Raw genomic sequence first — 13,512 nt, 5'->3', positions numbered from 1 at the left:
GGGGCAGTCGGAACCCTGTGCGTAGCTGTGGGAATGGTTGGTAAGGATGCGGAGCAGTCGGACCCTGTGCGTAGCTGTGGGAATGTCGAACCGGGTGCCTGCTGTAGGAAACAGTATAGAGAGTCCTCAGAAAGGGAAACATAGAATTACTCCATGATCCAGCAGTCCCACTTGTCGATTCCCAAAGTAATTGAAAGCAGAAACTCAAACAGATATTTGCACCCTAATGTTCATAGCAGCATTATTCACAAAGTCCAAAAGGTAGAAAAACAACCCAAATATTCACTGACAGAATGTATATCCATACGATGTATATCCATACAGTGAGTGTTATTCATCTGTAAAAAGTAATAGAATTCTGAGACATGCTACAACATGGATGAATCTGGAAAGAATTATGCTCAGAGAGATAAGCCATACACAAAAGGACCAATATTGCCCTGGCCAGTTGGCTCAGTGGTGGAGCATTGGCCTGGCGTGCAGGAGTCCCGGGTTCGATTCCCGGCCAGGGCACACAGGAGAAGCGCCCATCTGCTTCTCCACCCCTCCCCCTCTCCTTCCTCTCTGTCTCTCTCTCTTTCCCCTCCCGCAGCCAAGGCTCCATTGGAGCAGAGTTGGCCCGGGCACTGAGAATGGCTCTGTGGCCTCTGCCTCAGGCACTAGAATGGCTCTGGTTGCGGCAGAGCGACACCCCAGATGGGCAGAGCATCGCCCCCTGGTGGGCATGCCAGGTGGATCCCGGTCGGGCACATGCGGGAGTCTGTCTGACTGCCTCCCTGTTTCCAACCTCAGAAAAATACAAAAAAAAAAAAAAAAAAAAAAAAGGACCAATATTGTGTGATCCCAATTTACATGAGGCACACAGGATAGGCAAATTCAGAGAGAGAGAAATTTCAGGTCACATTGAGGGAAGAGAGGAATAGAGAATTATTGTTTAATGGGTATGCAGTTCTTGTTTGGAATTGTAAAAATGTTCTGGAAGTTCCCGGTAGTAATGGTTGCACAACATTGTGAATATGTTCAATGCTGCTTCAACTGTATACATAAAACCATGAAAGGTGAAATTTAATGATATATATATATATAATCATGATAAAATAACTTAAAACAATTGTGAATAAAATGAAGTACTAAATGAAGAAAAATAAGCGCTCATTTTTTTATTAAATGTATTGGAGTGACATAGTTAATAAGACCATATTGGTTTCAAGTGTACGATTGTGTGATACATCGGCTGTGTATATTAGGTTGTGTGCCCACCACCCAAAGTCAGATCTCCCATCACCGTACACTTGGCTGTTTCACCACCCCAGCCCCCTGTCCCTCTGGTCACCAGCCACACTGCTGTCTGTGTCTGTCAGGTTCTGTTTGTTTATCTTGCTTGTTCATTTCTTGCTTTTCATTTTATATCCCACGTGTGGCAGTATTTCATCCTCGGGCTGAGTAGCAGTATTTCAGTGTGTGTGTGAGAGAGAGAGAGAGAAATTGTATATACTAGAAAATAAAATGAACTAAAAAGAGAAAATGAAAGGTATCCAGATTAGTGTGAGTACTTCCCTTTTTCTTCCTCCTCTCCTGCAGGTTTGAAGCTCTGTTTGATGATATGAAGGAGAGAAAGAGAGAGCTGGGCATTGCCCGCTTTGATGTGTCGATCACCACTATGGAAGAAGTCTTCCTGAAGTAAGTAACAGTGACCTTCAAAAAAATTCAACACCTAAAGGTCTACATCACCTCAAGGACAAACCCCACCGTATTTGCATTCAAAAAATTTAGTCGTGTATTTTTAAAATACGTTGATGTTTATGCTAGTGTGTTTCTGTACACACGGTCGAGAGTGTAAAACACTGAGCTTCAACCTTGATCATATGCTTTTCTGTTTTTTGTTTTTTCTGGTTGAGATTTTAAAAGTGAATCAAGAGAGGCCCTGGCCGGTTGGCTCAGCGGTAGAGCGTCCGCCTGGCGTGCGGGGGACCCGGGTTCAATTCCCGGCCAGGGCACATAGGAGAAGCGCCCATTTGCTCACCCCCCCCCCTTCCTCTCTGTCTCTCTCTTCCCCTCCCGCAGCCAAGGCTCCATTGGAGCAAGATGGCCCGGGCACTGGGGATGGCTCCTTGGCCTCTGCCCCAGGCGCTAGAGTGGCTCTGGTCACAACAGAGTGACGCCCCGGAGGGGTAGAGCATCGCCCCCTGGTGGGCAGAGCATCGCCCCTGGTGGGCGTGCTGGATGGATCCCGGTCGGGCGCATGCGGGAGTCTGTCTGACTGTCTCTCCCTGTTTCCAGCTTCAGAAAAAAATACCAAAGGGGGGGGAAAAAGTGAATCAAGAGAAAGAAAGAATTCATATTGGTATCATCACAGGAAAATGTCTAGTTCTAACTTGAAATCTGTACTAGAAAGGACTTTAAAATTTTGACAAAACCTTGTTTCCATAACTTAGTGTTTCCTGCACTGTGAAAAAGTTTAAAAGGAAACACCCAGGCAGCTGGGGATGTCCCATGCAAAGTCAGATGTTTAATCTGACTGTCAAAAGTCTCACAAAATGTCCTTCTTCTGATAAGATTATGATGAAGTTACGTCTCGACTTGATTCTGTCAGCCTCGAGGATTTAAATTAATATTGTCAGTGTATCAAAGTTAACCTGAAGTGATTTATTCATAAAATTCAGTTCACAAAAGACTGAAATAAAGAGTCCACTTCATTAATTAATGATAAAAATTATGATAAGAATAATTTATAATAAGAAAGGGCCTATTGGCCATTCATTAAAGTGTTCTGTTCTCTGTCTCCAGAAAAAGTAGGTGGGGAGCAAATTATAAAAAAGTTACTTTCTCGTCACAATTAGAGCGAGCTCCATAAAGGCAGGGACTGTGTTTGTCTTATATACTGACTTGGGGTCTCAGACAATGTCTGTCACATGATAGATACTCAAGAGTGTTCTTAGGTAAGAAAAATGAGGGAATTAATTTTCATTTAGAGCCATTATCTCTGCAATAGATACTCTGCCTGCAAATGTTATCAAAGGTTAAGATCTTGGACCATGACACCTAGCCTGTCACCTAGCCTGTCTTTCCTGGGTATTATTTCAATGTTTGCCTTTCTTACCCTTTTTTTCCACTTTTTAATTTAATTTTATTTTTTAGTTAAATTTTTTGGAGTGACATTGGTTAATAAAATTATATAGTTTTCAAGTGTACAGTTCTATGATACATCATCTGTATATTACATTAGTACCCACCACCCACGGTGTAATCATCTTCCATCACCATGTATTTGGGTCCTTTTCCCATAGTACCCCACCACCACCTTCCCTCTGGGAACCACCAGACTGTTGTCTGTGTCCGGGAGTTTCAGGTTTATATACCACATGTAAGTGAAATCATATGTTTCTTTCTGACGTATCTCACTTAGCATGATATTCTCAAGGTCCATCCACGTTGTCACAAATGGCAGTATTTCATATTTTCCTATGACTGAGTAGTGTTCCATTGCATATATGCACCACATCTTCTTTATCCAATCATCCATCAGTGGACACTGGTTGTTTCCATGTCTTGGCTACTGTGAATAATGCTGCGATAAACATGGGAGTGCATATGTCTTTACGTAACATTTTTAAGTTTTTTTGGTAGATAATCCTGTAGAGGGATTGCTGGGTCATCTGATAATTCTATTCTTAGTTTTTTGAGGAACCACCATACTGTCTTCCATAATGGTTGTACCAGTTTACATTCTCACCAGCAGTGAATGAGAGTTTCTTTTTCTCCACAGCCTCTCCAACACTTGTTATGACCTGTCTTGTTGATAACAGCCAATCTAACAGCTGTGAGGTGGTACCTCATTGTAGTTTTGATTTTTTTTTTGTATTTTTCTGAAGTGAGAAGCAGGGAGACAGAGAGACTCCTGCACACGCCCGACCGGGATCCACCCGGCATGCCCACCAGGGTCGATGCTCTGCCCATCTGGGGTGTTGCTCTGTTGCGGCCGGAGCCATTCTATTTGCATTTTTCTAATAGCTAGTGAAGATGAGCATCTTTTCATATCCCTGTTGGCCACTTGTATGTCCTCTTGGGAGAAGTATCTGCTCAGGTCCCCTCCCCATGTTTTAATTGCATTATTTGTACAAATCCTGCCATTCACACCAACATGGATGGACTGCAAGGCCATTATGCTAAGTGAGATGTGGCAGACACCAAAAAAGAATACTTTATAATCTCACTTACATGTGAACTCTTAATAAGTCAGACTCATTCTATCAGAAAGTAGAATTGTGGTTACCAGGGTATAGAAGATAGAAACAGGAAATGTTAGTTAAAAGGTACAGACTTTCAGATATAAGATGATTTCAAGTTCTGGATACATACAAGTCTCCACAAGTACAACATGATAATTATATTGAATAATAATTGCAAATTTGAAATTTTCTAAGAAAGTAGATCACAAGTATTTTTATTACCAAAAAGACAACTGTAACTATTTGGGATGATGGATGTGTTAATTAACTTTATTGTGATAATCATTTCACCAATGATACACATATGTAAACGTTATATTCTATACCATAAGTATGGATATATAATTTTTATTTGTCAATCATGCTTCAATAAAGCTAGATAATAAAACTAAGATAAGTAGAAAACAAACAAGATGTTAGGTATAAACCCAAATATATCAGTAATTATGAAGATAGACTAAATACAGTTTGGATGCCACTTTTAAGAGAGTGTATGTATGTTTGTGTATGTTTATGTGTATATGTTTGTGCCTGTTTGTACATGTGTGCAGAAAAGATCTCATCAGGATTCTCTCTAGGTAATAGGAATTTTTTCCTTCCACTTATTTATATTTTGATTTTGATAATTTTGTGGCTTAGAAAAAAATACATTTTTTAAATAATGTATTTTCCACCAAGTGCTTTACCTCTTTGATATAATTAACCTTTTCTGTTTCTTAGTATACTATTATTATACCTAGAATTTTTCTCCTCAGATTATAATTACTTGTGTATATCTTTTATTTATTCTCAAATATCTACACCCGAAGACCCAATTTCAGAAATAGGCAGTAGTGGGAAATGTATAAACTTAAAAAAAAAAAACAAAAAAAAACCTACTAGTCAATGTCCCCATCATTCCATAAAGAACATTTTAACCCTCAAAATAGAGTTATTACCTTTGATTAAAAGGTTAAGTCCTTTAACTCGATTAAGTTCAGCTTAATGTAACATACATCACATCATAATTTTTTTCTCATGATAAAGCCATCCCTTTGAATTGTTGAAACTTTTCCATGAATTGCAGTTCGTCCCCTGATAGGTTTGTTGGGAACCACTGTTACCGTGCTGCTTGAAACCAGTCCACTTGACAATCTGTCAGAAAGATGAGGGCGTCTTCCACGTTTGGAACCTTGTTTGACATTCCCCACCTAGAACTGGTGGATGCTCTAGTCGAGACGGAATGTTTTGTGACTGTGTGTGTGTACCTGTGTGCATGTAGGGTCAATAAGCCGGACCGTTCCCAAACGGATCAGCAGACGACCCAGACACCTTTGGTGAAGGATCAAGAAATAAGACAAGACATGAAGAAGAATATGACTATGGAAAGAAACAACGATACACCAGTTTTTTCCAGATTGAATGAAATTGCTACCATGGAATTTAATACTGGAGTAAGCCTATTTACTAAAAACTTAAATAGTACGTTTGTCTTGGTTATGAGATACACACACACACACACACACACACACACACACACTTTATTTAATATCTGAACTTTAAAAATGTTTGGAATTTAGCCATAGAAGATGCAGCCAGATGTGATCTTCTGATTTAGGAGAAGTGGGTTCTAGGTGAAGGACAGCTGTTCTTCTCACCATTGTTGTTTTGCAGAATCATATTGAAAAGTTCTCATTTATATTCTCATAAATTCTTCCTTTGTTCAGATCTAAGACAAGACCCAAGAGTTAGGACAGTTGTGATCAGATGATACTGGTTGATCAGATTATGGCATTTTTCCACTATCAGTCATAATTGAGGTATTAAAACATAACAAAAGACAGTATTTCCATATGGTTTTCATGGGAATATTTCCTTTTCAATGGAGAAATAAAAAGATTATGGTTTTAATAAGAAGAGAAATGTAATTTAGGTTTTCTAATCAGTACGACAAGTATATTAGTGAATAAAATTAGGATGAGATTTTTCCATGTAGTTAGAACAGAAACCAGATTTTAATTGTTTCCCTTAAATCCTTACATGGATAAATCTTTTCATCCTATCTTCTTGTTTCTTGGATCCCATTCAAGAATATATTTGTATTATATCTTTGTCATTTTTAATGATACAGTATTGTGGTTATTACAGTGGTGCCTTAAGATACGAGCAGATCAACATACGAATTTTTTAAGATATGAGCTGCGACTTGGTTCATATTTTCTTTCGAGACCCGAGAGAAATTCCGAGATACGAGTTGTGATTCAGGAAGTTGCCGCTAGTTGGTGCATTGGCACACGGGCCCAGTATCAGCAGCACAACACCAGCATCTTGTTCTTTCTCACCTGTTACGCGCAGAATCAAGTCGAATCTTGTGCACTGTACTCGTTCTTGCATCATTTTTGCATTTTTTACTAACTTTTTTTGTGTGCTATCATGGGGCCGAAGAAAGTGAGTGTAAAGGACAGTGGTGAGAAGAAGAAGAGAATGATGTTGATAGAAGTAAAACAAGAAATAATAGAAAAACATCAGCATGGTGTCTGAGTGATTGAACTGGCAAGGCTTTACGACCACAATCCATCTACAATTTGTACCATCCTTAAACAAAAGGATGCCATCAAAAGCACAAATCCAGTGAAAGGAACTACAATTCTGTCCCAATTAAGGACAAATATCCATGAAGAAATAGAGAAGCTTCTGCTGGTGTGGGTGAAAGAGAAAGAGCTGGCAGGAGATACAGTAATGGAGACTGTAATATGCGCAAAGGCACATACTATTTACGGCGACTTGAAGAAGAAAGAACCATCAACCTCAAAAGAGGCAGCAGAAGATATGTTTAAGGCAAGTCACGGCTGGTTTGAAAATTTCAAGAAGAGATCTGGCATCCACTCGGTGGTGAGGCATGGTGAAGCTGCGAGTGCTGACATTAGGCAGCTGAGGAGTACATCGCACATTTTGCTGTGCTTATCGCAAAGGAAGGCTACATCCCCCAACAAGTGTTCAGCTGTGACGAAACAGAATTGTTTTGGAAAAAAATGCTTTCATTTTTTTTATGACAACTTTCATCACCGCAGAGGAGAAGAAACTGAAAGCCATAAACCCATGAAGGACCGTCTGACCCTTGCATTGTGTGCAAATTCTAGCAGTGACTGTAAAGTAAAGCCACTGTGAGTGTATCATTCCAAAAATCCTCGAGCCTTTAAGACTCACAAGATTCTGAAAGAAAAACTTCAGGTTATGTGGCATTCCAGTGCTAGGGCATGGGTTACGAGGCAGTTTTTTATTGAATGGGTAAATCTCGTCTTTGGTCCTGCAGTGAAGAAATATCTTCAAGAAAATAAACTCCTGATGAAAGCATTACTAATCCTTGAAAATGCTCCAGTCCACCCACCTGGTCTTACAGATGACATTCTCCATGAGTTCAAATTCGTAAAAGTCCTCTACCTCCCACCCAACACAACTTCAATCTTGCAACCTATGGATCAGCAGGTCATTTCCAAATTTAAAAAGCTTTACACAAAGCACTTGTTCTGCTGCTGCTTTGAGGTGACTGAGAATACAAATCTAACCTTTCGAGAGTTTTGGAAAGATAACTACAACATCGTGATATGTTTACATATTATTGACTTGGCATGGCAAGAGGTTACAAGAAGAACCTTGAACTCGGCATGGAAAAAGTTACGGCCTGATGTTGTTGCAGACAGGGACTTCAAAGGATTCAAACCAGAGACCAAGACTGAGGTAGAAGCGTTGGAGGAGATTGTGTCCCTCGGAAAGTCGATGGGTCTGGAGGTAGATGAGGGTGATGTAAATGAGCTCATCGAGGAACATGAGGAGGAACTCTCAACTGAGGAGTTGAAGGAGCTACAGATGATGCAACATACGGAGCTTCTGCAAGAGATTAGTAGTGAGGAGGAGGCAGAGTCGGAGGAAGTGATTTCTACGAGTGAAATTAAAGACACGCTGGCAATGTGGGAGAAGCTTTCAAGTTTCATTGAAAAGAAACACCCAGAAAAAGTTTCAACTGGTCGTGCTTCAGCACTTTTTAATGACACTTTTTTGTCACATTTCCGTAACATTTTAAAAGGCAGCAAAAGCAAACCTCTTTGAATAGATTTTTATTTAAAAGTCCTGCAAGTGTCGGCCCTGGCCGGTTGGCTCAGTGGTAGAGCGTCGGCCTGGCGTGCAGGAGTCCTGGGTTCAATTCCTGGCCAGGGCACACAGGAGAAGTACTCATCTGCTTCTCCACCCCTCCCCCTCTCCTTCCTCTCTGTCTCTCTCTTCCCCTCCCGCAGCCAAAGCTCCATTGGAGCAAAGTTCGCCCAGGTGCTGAGGATGGCTCTGTGGCCTCTGCCTCAGGTGCTGGAATGGCTCTGATTGCGGCAGAGCGACGCCCCAAGATGGGCATGCTGGGTGGATCCCGGTCGGGCAAATGTGGGAGTCTGTCTGACTGCCTCCCTGTTTCCAACTTCGGAAAAATACAAAAAAAAAAAAAAAAGTCCTGCAAATGAAAGTGCCGAAAGTGCAGCCAAAAAGGCAAAAACAGGTGATGATTAAATGAAAAATATGTAATGTTAAGCTTAGGTTAAGTTTAAAGTTAAGAAAGTGCATTTTTTCACAATTAAGTTTTTGTGGTTTCATTTTAAGTAAATAAATGCAGTTTTAGTTTACACTTACTGTTAAGAAAGTGCAGTTTTAGTTTATGTGTCTACAGTGCCTGCATCCCTTCCTCCCTCCCTCCTTCTCCGCCATTCGCCTCCGTTAGCCGTGCGCTGTCTCTCAGGTAAGAGTACAGTACTAAACAACACTTTTTTCTTTTATTTCATATATTTTGTTATGCATTGGTAAAGTATACATGTGTGTTTCTTAATTAAAAACATGTCTTTTTTATAATTTAGGATGGTTTGGGGATGTTTCACTGGGCTATAACGGATTAAATCTATTTCAGTTATTTTAAATGGGAGAAATTTGTTTGATATATGAGTTGACTGACTTACGAGCTCAGTTACAGAATGAATTAAACTCGTATCTCAGGTGCCACTGTATTTAGCACAACCCAAGCACCCATCAAACTCTTTCATAGCAGGTTGCTTGGGGCTGTTCCTGAGTCGTCTGGAAAACTGTGTCAGTGTTGCCCTTAACTTTGGCCTCTAGTCAACTAGCCACAGGCTCTTGTCCTGGAACAACACACTGAGTCCAGTCAGCCAATTCCACATCTTCAAGATTCTGTTTATATGAATGGCTCCCAATACGAATATCCTACTTGAGTCGCCAACAATTGTACTATGTTTCTCTTCTCTTTCTTAGTTTCCACTTTACTGCCAGCAATTCCGTTCCATGTTTATAAAGAAAGCCCTGTTTAGTTGGCGCAACTGGAAGTTGATATTGCTACAGACATCCATCATTTTGGTTGTTACTACATACCTCTTAACAACGAACAGCTTATATTCTAGTGAGCCCATCAGAACAATGGATTTGGGTCAGTATGGTCGAACAATTGTGCCTTACTCAGTTTCAGGAAAATCTGACTTGGCTACGAATCTCATAAGAAGCCTGAAGGTTTTTCTAGAGCCTAAGAATCAAGAACTTCGCCAAGTACCAGGTAAGGCCTGTAGAAGAGACAGCTACTGTACAGAAAACCTGTGTGTGTCACGTGAAAAGGAGGGACTTGACTTGGGTGTTTTAGCTACCCATTTTTTTTTCTACTAATTACCAGTATCTTAGAGGGGAAAAAAAATGTACACTTCAAGACAACTGACCACAAAAGTTAATAATTAGTAGAGGTGTTTTGGCTATAGGTTTTTTTTATTTTCAGCAAATTCTATCACCTTTCAGAGGGTAGGTAAAGAGCCAAATTAGTGTGGTGTGAAATTTAGCCCTGTAGGGGGCTTCGGTCAGGCGCACAAGGAAGTCTGTCTCTCTACCTCCCTGCCTCTCACTTAAAGTGTGTGTGTGTGTGTGTGTGTGTACAAATTTAATACAATCTCCATTAAAATCTCAATGTCATATTTTTATTTTTGTGTTTACATAGATTCTACTGTCTCCCCAAATGCATCCCCTCTCCCCCGTATTCCCTTTAACATCTCCCTTCCCCCCCTCTTAACACCTCCCTCCCCCTTCCCTTCAGGTTTAATTCCATTCCTCAATTCACAGTGTTCTTGGATTCCTCAAATGAGTGAGGTCATATGATATTTTTCTTTCTCTACCTGGTTTTTAAAGAAATAAAACAAAACATCACCAGGTCTGTAAGGAACCATAATAAACCCTGAATAACTAAAACAATTCTGAGAAAAAAAGAATGAAGCCAGAGGTATCACACTACTGACTTCAAATTATACTACAGAGCCATGAGAATCAAAACAGCATGGCACAGGCAGAAAAACAGACCTACCGACCGATGGAACAGAATTGAGCCACATATATATTATATATGGACAAATAATCTTCAACAAAGAAGCCAAAAACACTCAATGGAGTAAAGAAAACCTCTTCAATAAATGGTGCTGGGAAAAATTGGAAAGCCACATGCAAAAGAACGAAACTTGACTACAACATGTCCCCTTGCACAAAAATTAATTCACTATGGATCAAAGACCTAAATAGATGATCTGAAACAATAACTTATATATACAAAAGCATAGACATAGGTACTAAACTTACGGACCTCAGCCATAGAGAACAATTTAGGAATTCGACCCAAAAGCAAGGGAAGTAAAGGCAAAAATAAATTAATGGAACTATATCAAACTGAAAAGCTCTGCACAGCAAAAGAAACCAAGAACAAAACAAATAGGCAGCCAACCAGATGGGAGATGATATTTTCAAACAACAACTTCTATGAGGGGTTAATATCCAAAATATATAAAGAACTCACAAAACTCAGTAACAAACAAACAATCCAATTGGAAAATGGGCAGAGTTCCTGATCAGATAGTTCTCCCTATCTGAAGAAGAAACATGAATAGACAGAGATATATAAAAAAGATGCTCATCTTCACTAGCTATTTGAGAAATGCCAATCAAAACTACAATGAGATACCACCTCACACCTGTTAGATTGGCTATTATCAACAAGACAGATCATAACGAGTGTTGGAGAGGCTGTGAAGAAAAAGGAACCCTCATTCACTGCTGGTGGGAATGTAAACTGGTACAGCCATTATGAAAGACAGTATGGTGGTTCCTCAAAAAATTAAGAATAGAACTACCATATGACCCAGCAATCCCTCAATTAGGTATCTACCCAAAAATCTTGAAATATTGGCATGCAAGGATTCATGCACCCCCATGTTCATCGCAGCATTATTCACTGTGGCCAAGACATGGAAACAACCAACGTGTCCCTCGATAGAGGACTGGATAAAGAAGATGTGGTACATAGATACAATGGAACACTACTCAGCCACAAGAAATGATGACATAGTGTCATTTACAACAACATGAATGGACCTTGAGAACATTATTCTGAGTGAAATAAGTAAATCAGAAAAAGCTAAGAAGTGTATAATTTCACATATACAGTGTGTCCATAAAGTCATGGTGCACTTTTGACCGGTCACAGGAAAGCAACAAAAGATGATAGAAATGTGAAATCTGCACCAAATAATTCAACTTAAATGGACACATTTCTAGATGGAAAAACCCACAAAGTGCCAAAACTCACAATAGCATCAAAATATAAAATAGCCTGAGCAATCAGTGGTGCAGTGGATAGAGCATTGGGCTGGGATGCGAAAGGACCCAGGTTCAAGACCCCGGGGTTGCCAGCTTGAGTGCAGGCTCATCTGGCTTGAGCAAAAAGCTCACTAGCATGGACCCAAGGTCACTGGCTCGGGCAAGGGGTTACTCAGTATGCTGAAGGCACACGATCAAGGCACATATGAGAAAGCAATCAATGAACAACTATGGTGTCGCAAGGAAAAACTGATGATTGATGCTTCTCATCTCTCTCCGTTCCTGTCTGTCTGTCCCTATCTATCCCTCTATCTGACTCTCTGTCCCTGTAAAAAAATTAAAAATAATAAAAATATATATATATAAAATAAAATACTTAAATTTAAGAAAAGAAATGCAAGACCTGTAGACTGAAACTGTGAAACTTGCTGAAGGAGACCAAGTTTACAGATAGATGGGGAGATTCTTCCAGGACACAGATTGGAAAATTGTTGTTAGGGTAGCATTTCTCCCTAAACAGACCCTACAGATTTAATGCAATTCCTATCAAAATTTCATCAGACTTTTTGCAGAAATAGGCAAGCCAATAGTAAAATGTATATGGACATGCAAATTTCTTAGAATATTCTAGAAGAACCGGAACTATTTTGTAAAAAAAAGGTTATTTTAGACAAGAATAGAGCCAGAAATTCTTAGTGATTTGCTGTTTTTTCAGGTTGTAGATTATAATGTGATAGGGTAGGGGAGATGATGAGATAGAAGACAGATTTTTTCTTTCTTTCTTTCTTTCTTTCTTTGCCCCCCCCCTTTTCATCCTTCCAAAGCTGGAAACAGGGAGGCAGCCAGACAGACTCCCGCATGCGCCCAACCGGGATCCACCTGGCATGCCCACCAGGGGGCGATGCTCCGCCCATCTGGGGCGTTGCTCTGTTGCAACCAGAGCCACTCTAGCGCCTGGGGCAGAGGCCATGGAGCCATCCCCAGCACCGGGGCCATCTTTGCTCCAATGGAGCCTTGGCTGCGGGAGGGGAAGAGAGAGACAGAGAGGAAGGAGGGGGGGTGGAGAAGCAGATGAGCGCTTCTCCTGTGTGCCCTGGCCGGAATCAAACCCACTCCCTTATGCCAGGCCGATGCTCCACTGCTGAGCCAACTGGCCAGGGCCAGAAGACAGATTTTTTTTTTTTTTTTTTTTTTTTGCATTTTTCTGAAGCTGGAAACAGGGAGAGACAGTCAGACAGACTCCCGCATGCGCCCGACTGGGATCCACCCGGCATGCCCACCAGGGGCGACGCTCTGCCCCCCAGGGGGCGATGCTCTGCCCATCCTGGGCGTCGCCATGTTGCGACCAGAGCCACTCTAGCGCCTGGGGCAGAGGCCACAGAGCCATCCCCAGCGCCCGGGCCATCTTTGCTCCAATGGAGCCTTGGCTGCGGGAGGGGAAGAGAGAGACAGAGAGGAAGGCGCAGCGGAGGGGTGGAGAAGCAAATGGGCGCTTCTCCCATGTGCCCTGGCCGGGAATCGAACCCGGGTCCTCTGCACGCTAGGCCGACGCTCTACCGCTGAGCCAACCGGCCAGGGCAGAAGACAGATTTTTAAACAGCCATTGTGAGAAGTCGGACGAGGAAGAGACAAC

General features: G+C 41.2%; 1 protein-coding gene across 1 annotated transcript in view; it reads left to right on the top strand.

Annotated features, from left to right (window-relative positions):
* Nucleotides 1-13,512, top strand: part of LOC136335755 (phospholipid-transporting ATPase ABCA3-like) — a 164,462-nt gene that overhangs the window by 115,936 nt on the left and 35,014 nt on the right. The window contains exons 17-19 of the mRNA XM_066276851.1: nt 1,582-1,680; nt 5,491-5,662; nt 9,513-9,807. Of these exons, the coding sequence (XP_066132948.1) occupies nt 1,582-1,680; nt 5,491-5,662; nt 9,513-9,807 (566 nt within the window). The remainder of the gene's footprint in view (nt 1-1,581; nt 1,681-5,490; nt 5,663-9,512; nt 9,808-13,512) is intronic.

Source organism: Saccopteryx bilineata, chromosome 4 (assembly GCF_036850765.1).
Source record: "Saccopteryx bilineata isolate mSacBil1 chromosome 4, mSacBil1_pri_phased_curated, whole genome shotgun sequence".
NCBI lineage: Eukaryota > Metazoa > Chordata > Mammalia > Chiroptera > Emballonuridae > Saccopteryx > Saccopteryx bilineata.
This window is presented reverse-complemented; position numbering and strand designations above follow the sequence as displayed.